Source organism: Ptychodera flava, chromosome 4, assembly GCF_041260155.1.
Source record: "Ptychodera flava strain L36383 chromosome 4, AS_Pfla_20210202, whole genome shotgun sequence".
NCBI classification, from domain to species: Eukaryota; Metazoa; Hemichordata; class Enteropneusta; family Ptychoderidae; genus Ptychodera; species Ptychodera flava.
In genome coordinates, this window is record NC_091931.1 from 29,081,541 (window position 1) to 29,106,348 (window position 24,808).

The window sequence follows — 24,808 nt, forward strand, 5'->3', positions numbered from 1 at the left end:
GTATTTTCACCCACTTGGCTTGGTCTGTTATAGCATCTTTAGTTAAAAAAATAGCGCCAATGGCACTTGATCACAACTGGCACATTGTGAAACTACTCTATCTCTGGGTACACCTGTACATGAAATACTGAATGGGTAGGTGCTGCGGGTTTGGAGTTTGTCAGTAAATGCACACAGAAAACAAAGTCCCGAAGTAGCGAATTCCAGCCATTTTCAAATCACACTGTTTGTCAGTGGGGTAAGCAATATTCGCAAAAATCACATTTCCAGGCTAATAGACTATGTTTTACGAAATCACACGTCCTTATTACAAGATAAAACGATCTTTATCTTTAAATCAATGCGCCAGTAAACAGGTCCAGCAGCTAGTTATGTCATCAAGTCTGTAATGTTAAGGGTCATAACGAATGTGAGAAATCTAAAACATTAAATATGTTGTTTTTTATCAATTTTATTACCAAAAGCGCATGAAAATCTCTGATACTTTGAATCAGCCATCCTGCATATTTGTAACATTCATCAAAACCTCATTTCTGTTCCACAACTCATTAAATAGTCCACAATGCAGGATTGGTGTACATTCCAAAACTACATATATGAAAGACCCCTAAAATCAATTAGTTAAAGGGGGTTAGAAATTTCCCAAAACTATCTAACCGCTGCTCTGTTTGGCTCCATTTTTCGGAATCGGAACCTTGGAATTAGTCTGAATATCTCTACCAAATATCAATGCAGTCTGTTCAGCAGTAATGACCTATGGTCATTATGTTAAAAAATACCGCCAATGGCGCTTGGACATAATGACCGCCTAGTATTATCGGCATTTATCAACAACCACACTCACTGTGAATTAGACAGACCACGAAGTCAATGAGCAACATATAGCTGACAGACTATTTTTCACATTGCGATTTTAAGCTCATTTTCATGAGAAAAGAGACATGTATATGTATATGGAGAAAAAGCAGAAGACATATTTGTAAATTGTTTGTTAAGTGACAATCATATATGCATCTCTTGAAATTTTGTGGTTATAAGGTATAACAGTAGTGTATGAATAAGTTAGTAAAGCTAAGTTGACAGTAATTAAGATTACAAAATTATACACTAAGCTGGGGAAATCTGATTGAAATAAATGTTGAAAAGTAGCAAAGTCATGGTCATCTTTTGTCTAATACCTTGTGTAAGTTCATGAACTTTACATAAATCTTGCTATAGATTTGTTGCTAATGGGCAATAACTGTGTTTCAGATCATTTGAGAGCAATCTATCCATGACAAGTTTAAATTGTACTATACTTCTATTTAAAGGAGAGAAACTTCTCAAATAATTTTTTTCCCTGTAATTTGCTGTGAGAACACATGGACAGATACTCAGGACTCTATGCTGGTGCTACCTTGATAACTAACCTACAACTTGTAACGTCATTGTCTAACCTGTTCACCCCAATTTCCTGTAGACAGGTCCACACTCTCCATTGATAACAATGGGTTTGGGCCATACCATTGTAGTGAAAGACTGTAACATGTGAGGTTGTGGATACTTAATCTCTGGAATGTCAAAGTCTGCATATTGACTCAAGGATGTTTACTTAACAAATGCCTAGGGTCATCTCAAAAGTGAGAATCTAAACTATGAAATATGTTTTTTTTAATGCTTTTGATGCCCAAAAGACCATAGAAATCTCTTATACTTCGAATCAGCCATCCTGCATATTTCTAACATTCATCAAAACCTCATTTCTGTTCAACAACTCATAAAACAGTCCACAATGCAGGATTGGTGTACATTCCAAAACTACATATATGAAAGACCCTAAAATCAATTAGATAAAAAGGGGGGTTAGAAATTTCCCAAAACTATCTAACCGGCGCTCCGTTTGGCTCCATTTTTCGGAATTGGAACTTGGAACCAGTCTATGTATCGGTATCAAATATCAACGCAGTCCGTTCAGCAGTTTTTGACTTTTTGTCGTTTACGGAAATGGACGACATCAAACACCGGTTGAAACCACCTCTATATCACAACTTCCAGTTGTGATAAAAAATCAAGTTTACAGTATTTATGTTTACAGCAGCCTTCAAATGTACAGTATTGTGTTAAAATACACCATATGGAATATGTTGTGTTTCATTAATTGTAACCATCTTGACCTGATGGTGAACTATGGCCTTGGCAGGAAAAGGGATAATCTGTATGAAATACTGGTACTAGACTAGTTGACTACATGTACTTGTAAAATGATACAGTGTATCATTCCTTCTTAACCATATACTACTGTCATATCTTTCATTGATAACAATTGGCTAGGATTTGTCTTCTTGTTCGTGTCTTAATACTCAGTCAAAAAGTACATTCAAGAAAGTACAGGTAGAAGTTTATTTTCAAAGTCATCCACAACTGCACTGTTCTGACAAACGCTTTTCTATCACAAATACATGTATGTTAGGAGTATAAAGGTTTCAAATTCTACTCCACCACACAAACTGGTAGCATCTAGATACTATTTCTAGCCACTCGACCCCTTTCCCAACAAAACAGCAACTTACTTCATGCAGTAGAGGTCCTAACACCACGGCACTATCCACACATCTCCCAGTAACCACCACATCAGCACCGATACTCAAAGCTCTGGCAATAGGGCCAGCCCTTAAATCATCAAGGAAAAAAATAAGTCCATGTGTCAGGATCCTTTAGTTTTCAAGTAAGGGACTGTCAAAAAGTTTTCTATGGTTTTTTTAAAAAGTCAACGTTGTCAAGCAAGAATACTCCTATGTACGTGTATGGGAAAATGTCTCTCTAATTATGACAAATATTTAAGCACTGGTCATGAAATTACATTTTTGGAGCTTTTGATACTATGGTCCTAAATTCTCTCGGTAACCTCTTCCTTTTGTTTGTCTTTGTTTGTTGCAGAATTCATGGACATGTGGTAGTTTTTCTTTTCAATGTAAAGATATTTATTAATATTAGTACTCTCTTTGACTGAACACTTGATAAACTGATGTAAATGAGTTTATTGAATTAAACAATGGCCATATACTCTATGACAGAGAAAAGAGTGTCTTTTTCATCATGGCCACCACATCCTAGATGAGTTAATCAACTTCACTGAAAATATATATGCATTCAAGATAAACGTGCAGTAGTAGCAATACATCGTACATGTACTAGCATTGGTGGTGGTGATTAGTTGACCAAGGTAAAACTGGAAGTGTTCACTCAAAGCTTACCCAAGATATGCATTCATGCTGTGCATTGCTTTGGGAAATGGTAGTCCAGATTTCATCTCTGTGATACCTTGTGATGCAAGTTCTTCTCTCTGCATTTGAAAAAGAACGTGAGTGTCAAGTTCCGAGAAGGGACACAGAGATACTGTAGTTAAAACTCTAGGAATTAGCTATTTCATGCTTTTTATATCTGACTTTCAACTGACAATCTCTTTTGCAAAAAATTATTTGTAAATATGTTAGAATATGAGTAAACAGAAAAGTGTATATGTATGGTTTTTTTAATAACCACATACACTGTAGTTTGAATTTGACTTACGGTAGAATGCACCTCAGGAACTGATATTCATACTCTCAAACTTTTACAACTCTTATCTACCACAAGAGGAGGCTAATTTACAGCTAATAGGGTAAGAAAAAATTTTACTGTCTTAGTTTTTCGAAGGCCGAAAATTTTAGTTCTTCCCATAGAGTTGACGTAGGGAAGGCAGCCATTTTGAATTTCAAACAATGGTAAATGTACGGCAAGTTGTATCTCTAGTGACAAATTTTGCTGATGACCCCTGATTTTCATTGATTTAGTAGAGTATGGTTGAAAGTTTCACTGTGGAAAGTTTGAACAAGTGTTTAAGTTTTTCACTTTCGAGTCATTTACTACCATTATAAATAATCATGTGAGTGATGGTTATCAGCAACGTGTTAAAGCATAAATATATGTGATCACAGAGTATACATTCTATTTATGTCTTTGCCTTTTGTAGCTGTAAGTATATGGTAGAGACACGTAAAGTAGGACCATTCCCGAATTAAATATATGTACATGTATTTCCTTCTAAGATTCAATTACAAAAGCAATGCTGACCCTAGCGTTTAAATGTAAATGCAAAAAAAAAACCAAAATAAAAAAATATGAACTTCAAATAATATTTCAAAATGTGCATTGTACTTTTCAAGCATATATTACCATAGGCATCAGATCATCACCAGTAACAACTGCAACCTTCAGATCCACATTGTGTTTCTTTGCTACTTCTTGCAAAGCTGCGGCGCAGCCATGTGGGTTGACACCGCCAGCGTTACTGATCACTTTTATACCTTTCTGTTTGATATCTTTCATGAGAGGTGCCATGACAACTGAAACAAAGTCTGGTGTGTACCCAAATTTCTGAAAGGAATAATAAACAGACTTACTAGCAGTGTCGACCAAAATATTGCATCTAACTATATCACTACCACTTGCTATTCAAATGGCATCTCTAAATCAGAAGCTTGCACAAAAAAATATAAAAATGCTTGTTTTCATGAAATGTATAGGGAAACAGCCATTAGGTCTACTATTAAGCCAATGTTAAGAAGTACTTTAACTGATTCAGAAGTTTCCATTACAAAAAGAAAGTTTGAAACTAAAGTCTGCATACATTTATTCCTATCTAGAAAAATAACACTGAAATACTCATTTGATTTCCTCTTGTTGATTTTGTGATGCTAAAGATGCACTGTATGCTCAAACAAGAGAAATCGGTTCCCATTTCTGGAAACCCACACTAGGCTTTACACTGGAATAAATTTTGCTCTCTGAGTACTGGTGTTCTTTGGAAAACAGATGCTCAATTACATAGGAGACAGTCGACAGTCCCTTGTACGTTTTCTGTCTCTTATTGGTGTAGTCTCTTGCACATACGACAGTGGAGGGAATCACAAGCGTAGCACCGAAGGCACGAGCTGGGCATTCCCAGTGTCAACGTATGCTTTTCGCTTCTGTTCCCCCTACTGTCGTATGTGTGAAATACTACACCAATGAGAGACAGAAAAGACACAAGGAACTGTCGATAGTCTACTGTACATATAGGTATTTGTTTGAACTGGTTGATTTCTGTTCACCTATAACAGTAATATGGTTAAGGATTGCAAATAAAGATCCTTGATTAATTATAAGGTGGTGTTGCACGAATCACAGCTTATTTTGCTCAAAATCACTTTTTTTGCAAAGATCCATTCAATTTTCATTAATTTGTTAACCAAAGATTAAAATATTGGTTGAGTTCACTTTTTAGCATGACAAACAGTTGTAAGTTTGATGAGTAAGAACTGTAACTTTATGCAAATTTATGCAAATCACCTGATTTCCTTACTTCTTTTTTTCTCCTGGTTTCAACATTTCAAAAATATTTAACTTCACTCAGGCTGTCATATTTTGTGAATTTTTCACAGTATTGTTTTATGTACAATAAAAAAGAGACAATTTTATTAGGCAATGAAGTTCTCAAATTTTGAATAAGATTCATTTCAATTTTGCTATCATGACTTAATTTAATCACTTTCGTCAACCCCCGCCATCTGAGAAATGAGAATATATAATGCAAAACAAAATTGTCAGTTTTTTCTTTATATAATAGTAAATACTCTTTCAAATGAAATATTAAATTTCATAAAGTGGTATCAACTTTTTCACCTTAAGTTAATTTTTTTCATTAATACCAAAATTTAGGTTTTATATTCCAAATGTGTATACCCTTCTTCCTAGGAGTAAACTATTGCTACCATGCTGAACTTAAAATTCTCTGCATTTTGAAAATATACAGTATTAGGTTTTCATGTCATCTTTGATAAGAAATATTGCTTTTAAAAAAGTGTGTTTGTAAAGTGAATCACAGCCTTCATGCTACAAATGATATAAACATACTTTAGAATATGGTCATTTCTTAAAAATTACTCTCACCGGAACTTTTTGCTTTGCTGCTGTTAACAATGACATGGTGATCTCTGATAAATAATCAAACACCAAGTAGTCTATGTCGCCCTTGTGGACCAGTTGTGGTGCTGAAAATTAAAAAAAAAGATTTAAAAATACACTATTAAAATCTGCACAATATCTAAGCACTGTTATGTTGTTCGGTGCATCAATCAATATTTCTCAGGTTTCTGCACGGATGAGCAGCAGTGAAGTCATGCCTGGCCGGGGGTGACCGTCACACGTTTCTCTCTGGCCAGCTGATCACTACGACTTCATATTCGTGCAGGGATCCTTGACCCATCGGAACTTGGCAGGGCTATCTGCCCCAATAACGAGCTACGAACATGTATACATGTACCTGTGTAATATCCTGTCACATTATTGAAAGAACTCACCTGCACACGCCGTGTCTCCCCAAAACCCCGAAGCACATCCAATTCTCACGGCTTTCTCGTCCGTCGCTCCCCCGCTCTGGCGACGGACTGAAGCTTGAGCAAGTAAGGACCAACTCTGCCTCCATTTTCTAAAGGAGGAATATGGTTCCTTCACGCAATTTCTTGAACCACTTTTGAGGGCTGAAATGCAGACGACTGCTGCCATCTTGCGTGGTCAAAGGTCGAAGTTTGTAGCTAGTGTTGTGGTGGTTTACCGCCCCCAGAAGCGACCATGTGAAGCGGGGGAGGTGTCGATGTACCATAGATGTGTATTCGTGCAATGGATCATGATAGTTCATGGTCAAGTTTACAGGGAATGAAAATGGGGATGAATGTTTGATATTTACTCTTTAATGACTTTTACGAAAATAATGTTCGAAGATTTTGAATTGTTCCGAAACCCTTCATAACAACCTAATCACCCCTACTTTATAGTCGTCTTGTCATGTCTGCCGCGATATTTCGCGAAACTTCGTCATCATTCGACTGTTTGTGTATAAATATCGATTTGGACGGCGACGAAGGCTATTACCGTCAGTAATAACGTCGCGTAGGAAACTCAGGGTGCTGCAACATTACTTGGTTCGGTATGTACGAATCTATGTTATTCAGTGAAGGTTTACTAGCTAGTGCATCTGTATGTACAATCCGAGCCGTTCATGGCACTGACCGTAGTAGTGGTACTACGATATCAGTGCATGTACATTCGTGGCAATGAACATGCGATTACGAACAGTGTAGCCATTCAGTGTAGCGTAGTACACAATTATGCTGTGTAGGCCGCCGTGGGGCGCGGCAGCTGTAGCTGGCAGACGTAAATTACACTGTCCACGGTCGAGGACTTTCGCAGCTCCCCGCCTTGTGTGTGTGGTTCTGTACCGTTCTGTCGTAAAAGTGTAACATCATCTTAGTAATTTTTCAGGAAATGCAGGTTAAATGTTTCATTCTGACTGCAGAATCGGGAGAGAAAGCTACAGTTTACAATTTGAATTGACTTTACATGAAACCCCAAACTGGCAAAAGTTGAATGTCCGCTGTCCCGTAAAAATCAGGTCTTGTTTTGTCGAGTCATTGTGATCACGCTTTTTCTCACATTACGTTGTAACGTGACGGAGGGGAAAAGTCACACTCTTCATCAGTTTATTTTTTAATGGACAGTTTTTATCTACATATACACAGTAGCTGGATCTGACGGCAATTGCTGTCCGACCCAAATACCCAGGCAAAACCTCGAGCTACAGCACTGCAGCTGGATGCATGTTATCCGTGCACATGCAGCCTACAGCAGCAGGGTCGCGAAGACAGCTTCTCTTTCATGATACAGTAATTCCATGTGGCAATTTCGTTAGGCCCCCTACTGGAAAAAATATTTTTTGAGATGCAAACATAAAGTTGTCGTGGCACTGCAGTGTATAACTTAGACCATTGAGGCAGAAGCGAGATATTGCCAACTTTCAAGCCAAATGTGCTGACTCAGCACTTTCTCTCATCGACCCACGGTGGTTGTTGTTGACCAGCTTAGTGATGATTCACTCGGTACGGGGGTGAGTGCCCTGTGTAATCACGCAGCGTATACGATGAGAATGGTTATCGAACAAGTGCTATTAAAGTACCATGGTCACTGTTTGTCTAACCATGAAGGCACAAGGACTTTTGTACCTCCATGGTCCACGTTTGTGCTTCAAACCGCATGCATGGCAAAGTGGGGTTTTCTGCAGAGTAAGTGAGCCTGTATGTCAAATTATCAGCCTCAAAGTGATCACTATGGCTACTCAGACATTTCCAGTAACCATGGATACAGCATTCGCATGATATTCAAGGATTCATCATGACTACTCTGTAATGGTACACGAGTAAAGCATTGGTCAGCATTTCCATTTCCATGCAAAGGTTTTCAAATGTCTAATATTTAGATAATTTAGTTATTTGAATGAAAAAAAGAAACTTTAGGTCTGTGTAGAAAAAAAAATAGCAACCAGTTCCCAAAGGAGACTGATGTGCCTTTTGCCTTTCACATTTGTAAACAACCTGGTAATATTGGGCCTATAATGTCAATTCAAATTATTGTCCTGCTATACAGCTGCACAGAGCCACCCAACAGACTGTACCATTATATTTTTGGGGTGGAACAATAAAAATGGTTTTTGGTGCAGGGAAAAACTGAACATTGAATTTGGAAAATGGGCATAAACTCACGTGAATATATACCCGTTACACCCTTGAAGGAAATCTATGAATCTATGCAAAACTGTCGGGGAAATGTCATAAATATGATTCTACCATGAATGTGTTGATTTTAATGAGAAAGAAACAGCCAATCCTGTTGATGTAGTACTGAACACATACATGTAATTATAGTAAATACATCTACAGAACAAATATTTACATAAATATCTCAGGGTGTTTGATCAATTTTGAAATAGCAGCATTCCCTTTCTCATATATTTATTTTGCATTGAAATGCCTATTTAATGATGCATTCATGCGGAACTTACTAAATGCCAAATATAGATTCTTGAACTCGGAGAAAGTTAAAGTTGCAGTCCTCACTACCTGGTTCTGACATGAGACCTTGTGGACATTGACTGTTTATATGGAGCAAAAGTTACTGTTTTCCTTTAGTTAGCTGGCAGCAAGCTGGTAGCCAGCTTAAAATACATGTAATAAGAGCTAATAGATTGAATAGCTGACTTGCCAGGAATTCTCAGCAATCACCACTGGTTAGCTAATAGCTACAGTGCACTTCAGGGTGGCTATTAGCAACTAATAGTGTAATATTGAAAGACAACTATGCTGCATAAAATTGCATATTTAAAGATTTGCCAATCTTTACATGCGCAATTTTACAGTGTATTTAACATTGAAAGTTTCCATGTCCCATTAAAGACATACATGTAGTATTGCATCTCAAAATTTAAAGACTTAAACTTTTTGCAAGGAAACTCTACACCATTTCCCTTTCAAATCAAGAATAAAAAAAATTGTGATGACCATGAAAAATTTGATACAAGATGGGCAAAGTACCTGGCTGCCATCTCTGTTTTCACTCCTGGTGAAAAATAAAATTTAACCTACTGAGAGTGAGCTTCAAAATAAGCTCCCACTTGTGGTAGGCCCAGAAATGTATTGTAAAAGTTTGAGAGTCAGAATAGGTGCATTCTACCTTTAATATGTCTGTTGTCTTATTGGGTGAGAAAAGTATGTGGAGGAGGGATGGAGGGCAGTGTTTTCAACATGTTTCTATAACGAGACGGGGGGATGTTACCCCAGCTTGAAAATGTAGGAGTATGTAGTTCTGATTTAGGAGGGCTGTAATAAATAATGCAAATTTATTCAAATTAAGATTTTTCACTGTATTAGCAAATACAGTAAGGTTATAGCATTAGTCAAATATAAAATATAAGACACTCCTGTTTCTTTATTATTTGCCATTCAGGAAATTTTTAATAAATTAAAAGCCTACACAAATCATTTACATTGTTCAGAATGGTGTGCTTAAAAATACATTTTCAGAATTTTTACAACCATGTCTATGAATTTGTCTACACATGGGAGACATGGTAGACTTCACTGAGGAATCTCTTAGAATACAAATCATAATGAATTATGGGAAATCTACAGTACTGCGTTAAGGTTCACAATTACCTGACTGAGTTGAATTTTTGCCCAGTAGAATCTTTTGATGAACTTTCAGTACATTTCCTTCCACAGTTCCATTTGATTTGAAACTGCCATCTCTTCGATGCTCATCAATGGTCTGAATAAAAAATGTTCATCTTTTAAATATCAGAAATTATCCATACCATCTTGAATTGTTTTGCACTTGAATTTTTAATAGTTTTCAGATATTATTGGTACCAATGACACCCTAATAAGTTCCCAGTTGCCAAAAACAGACAAAGTTTCTCATGTGCACTTAGAATTTTTTTGTACTCTGGCACTGTAATCTAATCATAACGTAAAGGAGCAAGAGAGTATTGTTACTGAATTTTATCTATTATCTTTATATGAGTACAAATTACAGGAATTGTAGTGGAATACATCCACAGAAAATTTGCAAATAAAATGTTATAGAATGTGTTACTCTTTGTATCAAAGCTTTCAGTCAATTTTTATACTCAGTAAATGTTGACAAGATTTTGTCTACCGGTAATTTAGGAATACCTCAGATTTTCATATATTAAAGTTCAAGAAACAAAATTCCTTCATTTAGATCTAAACCCCTCTCCCTGTCAATGATCCTGTTTATCTTTATAATTTGATGAATGAAAAGTTTACGATACAATGTTGCAGTTGGTAAGTTACGTTTTGGAGTAAACATAATAGCATGAAACGAACAAGTTGAAAACGGTTACTGTTATTATATTTGTCGGTACCAGTGTGCAGTTTTGTTTATCTTTACACTTAATGTAAACAGAACTTGTGATCACAAGATAAAAGTGTGAAAGTAAAGTTCTGAATGGAGATCAAACCCCCTTTTCCCTTGTAAACAAATGAGTTTTTCCTTTCTAACTTATGCGGCAATCTGAGACGATCCCTTACTAACCTTGGATTCCCTAGATAACATGTTGTTAACTCATAATTTAAGTCAATCACCAACAGGACTCAACATTAAATTTTAAAATTCTGATCTCTTGAGATGAGTGACTGTCACTGACTATTCAAATTACCACTAGGACGTTTCACAATTAGAAGATCTAGAAATTATTTCAATTGTAAAATCATTAATCTCTGTCTTGCATATAATCTCTGTGAATCTCAGAAAAAGAATTTGCAATTTGCATAAATTTTATATGATGTTTTACCTTTTGCCTTTTGAATCAAAGCCTTCAGTCTATGTTTATTCTTAATCTTTCTACCAGGCTCTCCATAGACAAACCATAAATATAACAACCACTTGGGAGAAAGAGGATTAATACATGCAGTGTATTTTTATACCCAGTAAATGATGACAAGATTTTGATGCGTAATTTACTAACCATGGATTTCCTACATAACATTGTCACTAACTCGTCATTTAAGTCAAATACTGACAAGGCTTAATTGACACACATTTTAAATTTCTAATCTCCTCCAATGGGTTACCTAACTTTCTACTGACAATTCAAATTACCACCAGAACCGACAGATTTAAGATCTTGAAATTTTGGACATTTCACAATTCACATTGACAAACTCGAAATTTTTTCAGCCATCCCAATCTGTCTCTACTACCTCCATGGTCTTACATATTATGTGAATCTCTGTCATAGACTTTACATGTGCTAAAATACATTAATGTCTAATGTACATGTAGTTAGAAACTACAAAATCTTCTTATAAGATTCTCATAAGAATCTTAAAAGATCCTTGTAAGTATTTTAAATGCAAATTAGTTAAGAGTAAGAATTTTATAAGATTCTTAAAAGTATTTGTAGTGAAACCAATTTTGACTAGGAAAATTACAAGAAACAAACAAAAATTTCTTAAACTCATTTATGAAGATTTGTTATTCATTTTTCCTCCAACTTATTTGTTTATGAGAACTATGTAAGAAATTTTGTTTCTTATAAGAAGTTTTTGAGAATCTTATAAACTTCTTCCTTAATTTTCATATAAAATACTTATAAGAATCTTATCAGATTCTCACGCTAACTAATTTTCATAAAAATACTTATCAAAATCCGATTCTTATAAACTCTTACAAGAAGAAATTGTATGGGTTTATTCATTAATGCTCAAATTACATTCCAGCTGATAAGCTTAATTTTCACCTTTTTTGGTATGTGAGGGTCTTGACACCAGTGTCTATCTTCCATTTGTTTGATACACAGGCTTCAAGACAGCTCACCAGTCATTGGCTTGCAATTCTAACCTTGATGAATAGCTTGCTTGCAAGAGCTTCCCTGCTCCGGTTTGGTCACAGCATCAACAGCAGAGTCAGTCGCACCTTCCTTATTTTTACCGTGTTGTCTTTAAACAGAAGCAGGACTGCTGGAGCTGATTTGCAGCGTGAATTCCACCCCAACTCACCCCTCAGTGATAAATTTGTGTTCACAGCCAACAATTCCACTATGACATCAAGGACAGTTGCGAAGGCCATCTTGAGTGTGGAGCAATCAGAAGGTGTCGGTGCTAGAGTTAGGAGAAGTGTGGGCCGGCCTGAGGTGCGGTTTTCTTTTTCTTTCCATTCTTTGTCTTTCTCTGTTCTTCATATAATATTCGGTAGGAATTAAGCCAGAGAACCCATGCACTTTCCTTATGCTTTACAAGCACAAGTTTTAGTTAATAATTGATAATTCATAAGGAGAAATGTGGCTTCTCAAATATTTATCAACTTAATGAGTACAAAATATATGTATTGGGTCCTGCTACATGTAAATTTGCACTAAAGCAACAATTGATGTTTCAATCGTAAATGTCGTACTCTGTATGTTTGAAATGAAATTGTACTGGACCCTAGCATTTGATGTTTAATGGTAAAAGCTATAATTATGTGGACAATCAATCATCGTTTTTTTTCTAAAGTTTCATACCATGTACAGCAACAGCATTTGAAGCAAAACATATATGAATGGTGAGAATTTAAAATGATGGCCAGTTGTCATGGCATACAGTATGGGGGGGGGGTGAAGGAGATGTGGGAGATGTTGAAAACGTTCATTTCTCCGCAAGTTTCTAGATGGGTACATGTATGTGATGTTGTAGAATAGCAAAGAATTGTACGGTGTGATTATGTTAATTCTGAATTATTCTGTCAAACTGTCTTGTTTGATGCTTTATTGTATGTTGTATCCGTCAGTTGAAAGTTTCGACCCTTTTTTGATGCTGGACGAATTCAAGTGAAGAAGCCGGCTGGTTTCCCAGACCACCCACACAGGGGCTTTGAAACCGTCACCTATATGGTGTCAGGGGCATTCACACATGAAGATTTCTGCGGCCACGCTGGTACAATATTCCCTGGAGATTTACAAGTAAGGCCTGTCAAGATTTTGGGTTGCCCCTCCAACTACATTGTAATACCCCTTTTTTGTCAGCCACGTTGTTTATAATGGCTCAGGCTGTAAGCCCTTCAATCCGTTTCCATTAGATCTATCATTATTCAAATTTGCCGGAAAATTACAGGGTTCATTATACCAAATAATTGTAGAGAAAAGGTGGTTGTTTTATTTGCCACTACTGCTGTGAGTCAAACTGTGCAATCCAAAACACACATTTTGACTGTCAAGGTGAAGTACTACGAATTACGTCAAAATTAGGTTGTGGTGTCATTTTCTTGAAACTTTGCACAAATATTGTTGGAAGTTGTGCAAGTGCATAAAATGGAATAAAAAATGGGGGTCACCACGCTCGTTTCCATGGAAATGGACGTTAAAATGGCGTCGTTAGAAATAAATAAAAATGATATAATTCACTTAAACTAAAAGAAAGCAATTATAAAATGCTGAGCAAATGAGTTAATTTTAATAACTACCAAGACTTAAGATTCATATCCATCGAATGTATAGTTTTCATGATGTTTGTAAAGAAATTTTAACATAAGTATCGATTACAAAATGACGATATCGAAATTATATCACTACATAATTTTCGAACTTTCTTCCTGTCGCTTTGAATGGTGTCATTCTGACCACACTTGGCAAATAAAATCCAGACATAATACCATTTAGTTTACACTTTTAATAAAAGGGTGTCACCACGCTACTTTTTACAAAATCTCCAGGTGAATGGGTAATATGCGCCATGTAAATGGGAGAGAAATGTTAATTTTTCGCTCATATTGAATAAAAACCAGCTTCCTAGGGGGTCAAAATATGACAAGGTTTTCTAAGAGACTGGGTCAAAAAAATAAGTAAAAGCACAATTTCAACAATGACAGATGATGTTAAATACATGCTACAAAATAACCCATTTGCAGCAGACTGGACTTAAATTTGCGCAGAAACGTTCTAAAGCGCGTGCGCGTGCGAATTCGTCGCCCTATACCTTAATTATAATTGCTATCGTAAAATAATACATATAAAATTGTAATTTCTGCCATTGGTGCAAAGAAGCCTTATCAAATGACCTACACATAATTATCAACTTTACCATACCGTGGCATATTGTAGTTTTCTTTTATATAATTGTTACATGTACCAGCTGTAATTTTTGTCATTAAATTGTTTTCAAGTATTGTACATATTCATCTAAAGCTCTCTTTAGAAGGTGATAGTCATTAAAAAAAGTTAAACATTGTTTACTACAGATTGATGTAATAAACAACTGTTGATGATGCAGAATCTTAAAAAAAAGTTGAAAAAAACAGATTCTTTATGAATCCAGTCTCCATTTGAAGCAAGTTAAAGGGAGGCTGTCCTCGGAACTGCGCGCGTGTGACTTTCTTGTTTACAAACAATGTATTTCATGCATAATATCTAGATGCATCACGTCAACATACAGTGTAGCTGCAACATTTAAATTTAACGATATTCATTGTTAATAAACATGTTTTAACTTTCTTCAATCACCAACGTACCCTAGATACAGTGTTTACATCGGTCGCAGGGGTCCCTAGCAACCTTTGAGCAGAGTTCTGACGACAGCCTCCCTTTAATAACTGTATGTGATTGATTGTGACGTAGAATATCGGAAATACAAAATGCTTATGATATTGAAGTGCTTCCATGCGTATTGTACATGTACGTCTCCAATATTGTCTGATGTACAAAGCTCTGTATCTGTTCTTTCTTGCACAGTGGATGACGGCAGGACGTGGAATTTTACACTCTGAGATGCCCCACGGCAGCGAAGAAGCCCACGGCTTGCAACTTTGGGTGAATTTGAAATCGGCAGAGAAAATGACAAAACCACAGTACCAGGAGCTCAAAGATAAGGACATCCCAAAGGTTACAAAAGATGGTGTTACGGTGAAGGTCATTGCCGGGGAGTCTATGGGTATAAAGGTAATTATTCTGTACAAAAATTAAACCTATAGTTTCATGAGCTTGCAGACTGCTTCTATGAACAAATTTAAGTCCAACACAGGCCACTTCATTCATATCATTCAAAATATCACAGACTTGGTGTTCTCTTAGACCTTACTCGAATGTGCAATTCAGAATTTAAAGTCCTCAATTTATGTACCACCGCTATGTAAATGTTTTGTCAAATGTATAAACTGATACATGTATGACAATAAAATCAAGTTAACGTTTGTTGATATCTGGCTCAATGAAACCATGAAAATTGCTCTTTAAAGTAACAAAAGAGAAATATGTTTATATAGCAGTGTTTGTATTGGAAAACTCGGAAAGTTATGGGTGAAGTTGTGTTAATGTACATAGAAAACTAACTACCCATAAAAACTGCAGGAAGTAAACTATCAATCTTCAAAAGATGCAACTGTTAGATAACGCATCTTCTCGTAAAAGCATTTTGCCAAAATTTGAAAAGATTTTGATGACGCTTCACGTATACAGTATAAAAAATTGTTCCTGGAAAACTCTTCCGTAAGTTGAAAATTCAAAATGGCAGAGCATCTGATATAGTGTACAGGTGACAGTCACTCATGAGTGCATATTTGTCCAGACTGACATTGTCGCCAGTTACACTTTGGATTGTCTGCGCTACGTAGAGCTAGAATGCTGTTTACAACACTTCAGTAAAGTACGGTACACTGCCAGTTTTCCCATGCCAAAGGCAAAAAAGGTCTGCAAATTAGTCACAATTCTTACAGTTGGTGTTTTCGCAATATTAAGGCCAAAACATGGCCAGTAGATCATTCTGAAAATTCCAGACACCACACACTCCAAAATGAGTCCCCTCAATCACCAGACTGGAAAAAATTTACAAAGCTTCGTTAAAAAATGTCCTCATGCACATTTTACACTAACATTGATGGTTACACATTTTCAACATATAAATGCCAAATATTTGGATAACAGGGACAATTTTATTGATAGAATGAGAGTTATACCATTGTAACTCCGTTTTGATGGCTCCTCTCTGTTTCATAGTCCCCTGTAAGAACAAGGACACCAACGTATTACCTTGATTTCAAACTTGACAAAGGAGCTAAGATGACCCAGGCATTACCAAAGGGCTGGAATGCATTTGTATATACATTAGCAGGCAAGGGCCATTTTGGTAAGTGATATGTAGTCTTTTATTCTATGGGAATTTCTACTATAGGCACCTAAGGTATACTATAAATAGCACTGATCGCAAACAATGTCATTTTCTTTCTCTCATTAGTATGCATAAATAAATATTTGTCTGCATTTTCTGCATGAAGGACGAAAATAAAACCTGCTAGTGTTACAATGGCTTCTACATATATTAAGTCACACTAATTCATATGAATTTATGCCTCAGACTATAAACTGCAACAACAGCCAAGCATGCAACAACAAACTTTGTCCGAATTTTAGGCAGTGTTGCCCGATGTCTGGTGTGTACAGCTTTATTTTGTAACAAACCTTAAATCGCGATCAACGCAATTGAATATGTGCGGAAGTATGCATGTTTATAGCATGTCCTCATCACTTATCATTTTGAAGTTTCTTCGTGTCTCCATCTATGCACGTGTATCTTTGCCCAAGGATTTGAATAATTGCTGACATTCTGAGTAGGTGCGTAGGTGCAGGTTCCATGAACATATACTCTTTGTACCATGTTTTGTGAATATCAAAATGGAATATTTGTTGACGTTCGGCTGACTCGCAGCGTGTTTGCAAGGTTATATCTGATTGGTCGATTGTCACTATTCACAGCAACTTAGGGAGTTTATTTGTATTATTTAATTGTAACGGTAAGATTCTGCCAACCAATTGGATAACAGCTTCGAAATCGCTGCAAGTCAGTCGCCCCAATATTTGTTGACGTTCGTCTTGAGGGTAATTTTCAACGAAAGTTACCCTCCTCATGAGCATATGATACATTCATATCATGTTCCCTTTTGAAACATTTCTTTTTCAAGAAATGTTAGTAGATCATAGAACGTACAAATGAAAAGAAAATCTATTACCTATATTGAAGAGGATTAGAGGCCATTTCAAGCTTTTTCCAATCATACATTAAATTGTAAATGCTATATATTGAGAGGGGCTGTAAATAATATTTTTTTAATATATGAAATATTTCACTGATAGAGTAATCACTTTTTGAAGGAAATTTTTAATTCAATAATTAAATACACGACTGAAAATAGAATTCTCTGGAAATGGAAAAGGTTAATTCCAGATCTTCCTCACTTCTCGATGACTTTTCTTTTATGTTGGTGTCATGTAACTACATCCCTCTCAGGGAAATTTAGGCTGTAGTACGTGTATATATGTTGTTTTTCTCAAAGGCAAAGAGTTTTCTACAGAAAAAAATCAATTTTTTATGAACATCTGGAAATGATATTGATTTTACACTGTATATTCTCTGCGCCGGTAGCATAAAATTCACAAGCATATGAAAGGAGCACATTTGCAAAATATTGCCAAGTACCATCATCACGATGCTGTCATCAAAATAACACTTCCAGAAATTTTGTAACGATGACTCTATTTTCAGATCAGGGGTAGTCAGTATTTCAAACACAGTTCCAACCTAGTGAGTGCCTTTGAAATTGGACAGATGAAAAAAAACACTCAGAGCAGTTAGAAAGTGTGTATTCAACCAAGTCACATCTTGCAGCTTTTAATCAGGCTACCCTGCAGCGGTTTTCCATTTTTGTATTTGAACTTTGGTCTGACATAGAAATACATCAGTGCATTTTTTTATCGGCTACACATCTATACCTTATTGTGAATTTGTATCTGTAATAATTGAAGCTGAAAATTAATTACCCGGTATATTCGCAGAAATGTAGGATTATTAGACAGGATTATCATAATTTTTCAAGATTTACAGTGGGCAATTCACATAGAAGTTAACATAAAATTCTGATGTCAGGAATCAGCATTTTGCTGGGAACTGCTTCAAGCAGGCAAGATGTTACCCTTCCACTGAAGTGCTCTTGAGGTGCAAGAAATTTATGAAAAGGGAAATAAAACTGCCAAACACACTGCATCATTTCTCATTATGAAATGATATCCTGTGTGATACAGATGTGTAGACATAAACTGAATAGGTCTGCCTTTCACTTCTTTTGTTTGTAACCGTTTCACCCATTTCTTGATACATGGATCCACCCACCCTGTGCAAAACAATGGGACTGAACCACAGTTGGGTAGTGAACGGAAGAACATCACTGACGGTCTTTGTGTGCGTGTCTGTGTGTGTTTCTCACGGTGCTGATTACACTCCATTGTTAATGCATTTAGCATCTTTTGTGTGTCTACATTCCTTTCCAGGGCCTCCAGGTAATGCCAAAGAGAGTGAACCGCACTAACCTTAGTGCTAAGTGATGGCGATACTCTAGAGGCTGAAAACAAGGTAAGCAACACACCAGAGATGCATGCGACGATGAACATGTATGTATGCTTAATTGGACTCCATGAAGCGAAATCAGTGTGCCCTTCTGAAATTATTGTAGGTTTTCCTTAATTAATTTGCGTATTATTGTCTCAATGACCGGCTTTGCAGACTTGCACATTTTTATTTGATGTGGAAATCTAGCTGCTGTTTCCATAGTAACTGAAATGATTAACAACGCGGCTCTTTTGCGAGTGGACAATCTCAGTAATTCATATCAAGGTTTTTCATGTGCAAGATATGGGCAGCTTTATCTGCTGGAGGTGACTCTTAATGTCAAAGTTTCCAGCATTATGCAAATATAGTGTTCAATTGATAACTTTATTTTCAACCTCTATGTATTGATATTCTAGCTCTAGTACTGGTATGTTGCCATACAAATACATGTATGCAGTATACCATAAGTCTTAGTCATTTTTTTCTACCACAAGTTTCTTCTGTGTGCAAACTTCTAGTTGTTCTGTCTCAATTTCCTTGTAGGCTGCAAAGTAATCATTCTTTCACCAAATTCCCATTTAAACATGTTTTACTGTAAATAATTCAGTATTCAGTAGGTCATATTTGCCTCATAAAACACACGCATATTGGAATGTCAGCTCGTGTATGCTGCTGAAAATTAACTTCCGTTCATAAGAAAGAAGTAAAAAGGTAAAAAAAAATATGATCAGACATTGGAGGTGAAAGCTCGAAGGTTACCTGATCAAACATATCTAATTTAACACATCCTGAAAATACTAGACTTTCTCATGTTGCATTTTAAAAAGTGGAAGAACAAATTCCAAAGTCCACACCGCATAGTTATTGTGATCATATTTGTTGCAAATTTTTGTTTCCAGGGCGATGAGAAACTCCACTTTGTTGTGATCGCTGGCCAGCCAATCGGTGAACCAGTCTCCCAGTATGGTAGGTAGACAGTGTCACAGGCATCTACTTGCGTCACTTTCTCACGTTGAACACACGTTCTGCGATTTATTTGTAATATTTTTTGAACACGTCAATCCACAAATAACAATCTAAATTTGGCTCTGCAATTGGCAAAGTCGAGAAAAAAGGGATTTGACATTCAGAATCTGACATTTCACAACTTAGGCAGTGAAAGTCTTTCTCACTCAAAGAGCTTCAAAATGAACCCCCACATTTGGTATCAGAAAAGAATTCAAATTGTTTGAGAGTCCAAATATCTCTTCCCGAGGCGCATTCAACCTTAATCAAGGCAAGGTAACTCAAATGCAGTGTGATGTGTTCAGTAAATCAAAAATAAGATGCAGAGCTGTGACAACATTGTGCACGCAGATGTATTACAAAAACACCCACTTTAAATACTAGTATGGTGTCTTTATCTGCTAACGTCTTAATGGGCGTGGTTATCCTTGCAGAGAATCACTATGATGTCATCAATGTAGAAATTAATCATTTATTCAATTAATTGGGCCATGGAGGTTCAGTCTCTGGTTCAGTAAATAAGTCTGATTAGTTGGTGTTTTTTGAGGGCTTTTAGATTTAAAACAACATGGTTTAAAGATGTTAGGTAATGTTAGTCTGTGTCTGTAATGTTTGAAGTTGGTATCACATGCAGATTTATCGGATTGTTGGACTATTACATGCCTTGACAATGACATATGTTTATACTCTGCTTTGTTTGAGGAAACTCAAACCCATTCTTTGATAATGGCAAGAACTACAAAATGCAAGTCTTTGTATTTGAGAACTAAATTTTACAAACGGAGAACAGTGCTTGACTGGTGAAGACAAAAACAATGTTGATACTTAATTTAGAAATAAGTCTTAATTCTTGCTGAAAGCCAGATACAGTGACAAATTCCATCCAAAATTTGATATACAAAGGAGCAGTACTAGTATCCCGGGGCCAATTGTTTGCTTCAAGTCTGTATCACTACAACTAACAATTCGTGCTGTTAAGTCATAAGTACATACTGTATCGCAAATCAAAGGATTTCAAAATTGAACTCATATACTAATGATTGAAACATTATAACTTACACAGCTGACCTTGAAATGCCATCTGAACAATTTGCTTGCAAGAAGGTACATGTACCCATTGACCCTAGAGCGAGTCTGGCTCCAGGGTCTATGGTGTAGTATAGTCACATGTACATAACTCCCAGGGGTGGAGATGAATTGTTATCTGACCTTGTACATTTCCATGTTGGCAAGAGTAGCCATATCCTATAATTCTAGCAAAATGCTCACTCTCTGCGTCATGTCACATGGGTTGTGATTTTGCGCAGAGAGAGTTACCACAGCAACTACAGCAGCTACATGTTATTTGTAGACTTTAAGCCTTGGGCTACCTCAATGTACCGGTAGTATAATTGCTGTATCAAACACGCTGTGAAAGGGTACGATGGACACACTAGAATTTCATGGCATTCAGATTTATTATGGGGCTTGAAATTTCTGTCATTCAAGGTTACGTCAAGGGTTAGCCACTCCTCTAGTCCACACATTGTACATGTACATCGTCAATGCTAATTTGTGTTCTGTGCAGTCTGTCTTCAAATCATTTGACAGAGTGCCAGTGAAGTGAATGTAGATTTCATGATGTTGTATGACTCTTCTAGTTCAAGTATTTGATATTATATTGTTTTGTCATTTGCTCAAGGCACTGAAATATCATCGTGCTTCGAAGTAAACTTGCAAGTTTTCATAAGTAAATGATATTCCATTCCAATCAACGTTTCCCTGTGAACAGGTCCACAATCACCATTGGTTACAATGGATTTGAGCCAACCATGATGCTGAAAGGGTTAATGGTGTAACATTCGAGGAATTATTTCATAGATGCTGGTGTGTTTTGGGTTTGATGCTCTTCATACCATTGATGACAATCTATGTTATGTTAAAACACATAATGTGTGGTGATCCTCAAAATTTCACTACCCCCTCCCTATATTCCCTAGCCCTCCATATTGTTCACCATTGCTCATTACGTTGCCATACTTTCTCTGCAGGCCCGTTCGTCATGACAACAAGAGGAGAGATCGAGCAGGCCATCAATGACTACCGAAGTGGAAAGAATGGATTTGAGAATGCACCTATGTGGAAGTCAAAGGCAGGAAACTCTTAGAAAATTCTGAAAGCAGAGAATTTATGCGTAGATTTACTGAGTAGTATCACTGAATATTGCAATACTGACCAGTGTGGTTGTGTTATGTATGTTCACTGTCTTTACATCTTACACACATGGGACTACCAGATTTTGCATGTTTATATAAACAGAATTTCAACTTTTTTTTTTGAAAAGAGAGATTGTCTCAAGCATTTTTATTTTGCTTGTATATTTTCTAAGTTTGCATGGATGTCCTTTTTGTTTTAAAAGGCAAGTTTAACAATGTGCAAAGTAAAATTTTACAAAGTGCAAAGTTACACCAGAAGTTGTTACTTAGGTGACTAGATGTTTAGGGATGAACGGTATATAAAAATTTATGCACTTTTGCAGATTTATCACGAGTGATAGGCTGAAGTCTTGTATTATGTGTGTTTCCTTTGACTGCATCATAGAAATTTCAATGTCATTTCAAGTTCACCATTCGATTACTTAGGTTCTTGGTTATATTTTCAACAAGTACAGGTGGGAAGGCAGTGTAGATATAGTGTAGATACAGAGTAAACATATCCCATTTTGTAAGTTTGTCATTTTCTGCCAAAGTGTTTTCAGAGATCATAAGTTTTTCATATCCAGTCAGTCACTCGCAACTATTTGATATTGCCAAGTACTTGTACGCAGACACTGCACACATGTAGGTATGCATGAGTACACTGTAGTTTATGTAGATTTCTATGCCCATGATAGGATCCAAAAGTATAGAGAGTGACAGTGGTTTGGCTAATTAGCACTGAGGGACAAGTATACCCCATGCTTTCCATTTGCCTAATGCATGCTGGGATAGATATGAAGCAGACTACAGTCCAGGCATCCAAATATGTAATGACCTAAAAGGCAAATCTCTCTGGTAACAATGAACAGAAATTTGACCCAAAGAGGTCAACCAACCGTGTATATTGTTAACAATGCAACAAAACATTCAAATTATGAAGAGAAAATCGTGGCTTCACTGAGTTGCAAAAATTGAAATAATCACAAGACTCTATGACTGACCATTCAATCGGAGGAAAACCATGTGTTTCAATTTGAAAAAGAATAGACCCACGAGAAAATTGAGGGTCAGTGGTAAAAACAGACTTTCAGTTCATTCATCTTGGTTTGTTTACTTTGCTCATCATAATAAAATGTCATTGCAGCAGGTTCCAATGTGACCATGGTAACATGTCAGGGATATTTAGATTTGTTTTAATGCAATGGTGTGTTTCTAAAAGCATTTTATACAAGAGTCAGTTGGACTTGTACCATACAATGACAATAGTACTGTTAGTAAAGAATTTCTTCTGTTTATGACAGTTTTTAAAGTATCTATTCAGCACAAGGGATCATGCATTTAAAATTTAACCCTTTCACCACCATGGTTTGTCCCAAATCCATTGTTTTCTATGGTTAAGTTGGACCTGTATACAGGGAACTGGGGGTGAAAGGGTTAAGTTCTGTTATTCTATCGGAAGTATGCTAATTGTGAAAAATCTTGCCTGTATCATTTACAATGTCCCAAAATTCAGTCTCAATGGACATTTTTAACTCATGTATATTCTTGCCAGCGGAATCGTCCAAGTAACATTGTATTTTTTCTAAAGGAAATATAGTTTGTCAACTTTTGAAATTTTAAAACAAAAAAAAAAGATTATTTATATAGCAAAGTAGGAATGTAATAAATTGCTGATGTGTGTCTACGGAAAAAATGACAATATCAAGTAATTGTATATCAGTCACACACTGGTAAATTTGCAAAGTTGAAATATTCGGATATTGAATACTTATTTGTGATCCACGTAAAATGCGTCATCAATATACAAATTCAATCTCCTAGTAGGTGAACAAAGTGAATATAAAGTATAAAATGGTCAAGTCTAAAATTTAATAGATCATGCTGATAATGAAGTTTTTTCTAGAATATTCTTTTCACACCATGTGCTTAGTTTAGAAATGTAAAGTTTATCGAGTAAACTTACACATTAATGCTCATCACGTTTTGCTTCTTGCCTTTGTAGATAACCTCAGTGAATATTCAAGAAAAATATTACCTTTTATCATCTGCTCTGAGCACCTACCATAATATTGCACACATGACTGTCTATAACTGAATTAAATGTAACAGTATTTATATATGCAAAGTGCAGTCTGTTGTGTCTTCTCTTGTGATATTGAGTGGTGATTCATTGTTTTACAATTGGAAGGAAATATACTTTAAAGTAAAAATGGCAACTTTGAACACTCATCTCCTGTTTGATTTCAAATCCTTTGTCGGGAGATTACAATTCGGCAATTTTGTCGGCCGTTGTAAGTGACAACGGCTCGTCGCTTGGGGGCGCTGTCGCAAATTCGAGAAAATCATGGATGTCGCAACGGCGTCAACCAATTTGCCCAGATTATTAACTAGCGTTCAGATTCCAATCAATAGCACTTCGGTTTGTGTCTACTCAGATCCACGTCGGAGTCTAGTAAGACATAGAATGAACGGACAATAGGTGATTTGGAGGAGAACTTATTGACCAATCACAAGTTGGTAAAAATGATATCGTACACGAAGATATTTTCAAGTTACACCATCGACAAACAAATTGCTGCAGTTGTTTTAAAGATTAAGTATTGACTGTAAGCAATTTACAATGGAGAAAGTAGAAATACATATCATCACATTCTGTCATTAATGACAAGTGGGTCTTAATCTTAAGTTAAAGATATATATATATATATATATATATATATATATATATATGTATATATATATATATATATATATATATATATATATATATATATTTGAAAAGTTAAACTAACTGCGTCTTTAAAGTGTTACGTAGGTAATTTGCTTCTCAGAAAACTTTCGTTAAAACTGCTGGTACAAAGTTCCACA

At 36.1% G+C, this 24,808-nt stretch overlaps 2 protein-coding genes across 2 annotated transcripts in view; one reads left to right on the plus strand and one right to left on the minus strand.

Annotated features, from left to right (window-relative positions):
* The window catches only part of LOC139131400 (uncharacterized), a 7,802-nt gene extending 1,206 nt beyond the window's left edge, over nt 1–6,596 (minus strand). Inside the window, exons 1-5 of the mRNA XM_070697427.1 lie at nt 6,360–6,596; nt 5,950–6,050; nt 4,195–4,395; nt 3,234–3,322; nt 2,550–2,649 (exon numbers count right to left, since the gene is read on the minus strand). Coding sequence (XP_070553528.1) covers nt 2,550–2,649; nt 3,234–3,322; nt 4,195–4,395; nt 5,950–6,050; nt 6,360–6,564 — 696 coding nt within the window. The 5' untranslated portion in view covers nt 6,565–6,596. The remainder of the gene's footprint in view (nt 1–2,549; nt 2,650–3,233; nt 3,323–4,194; nt 4,396–5,949; nt 6,051–6,359) is intronic.
* Nucleotides 6,597–6,850: 254 nt separating this feature from the next.
* LOC139131401 (pirin-like) lies at nt 6,851–24,065 on the plus strand. The gene is given in 10 exon segments (XM_070697428.1): nt 6,851–6,985; nt 12,212–12,549; nt 13,187–13,218; nt 13,221–13,351; nt 15,116–15,322; nt 16,376–16,505; nt 18,701–18,733; nt 18,736–18,782; nt 19,658–19,724; nt 21,794–24,065. Coding segments are annotated over 9 exon segments (1,056 nt in total). The 5' UTR covers nt 6,851–6,985; nt 12,212–12,256; the 3' UTR covers nt 21,910–24,065.
* Nucleotides 24,066–24,808: the final 743 nt, after the last annotated feature.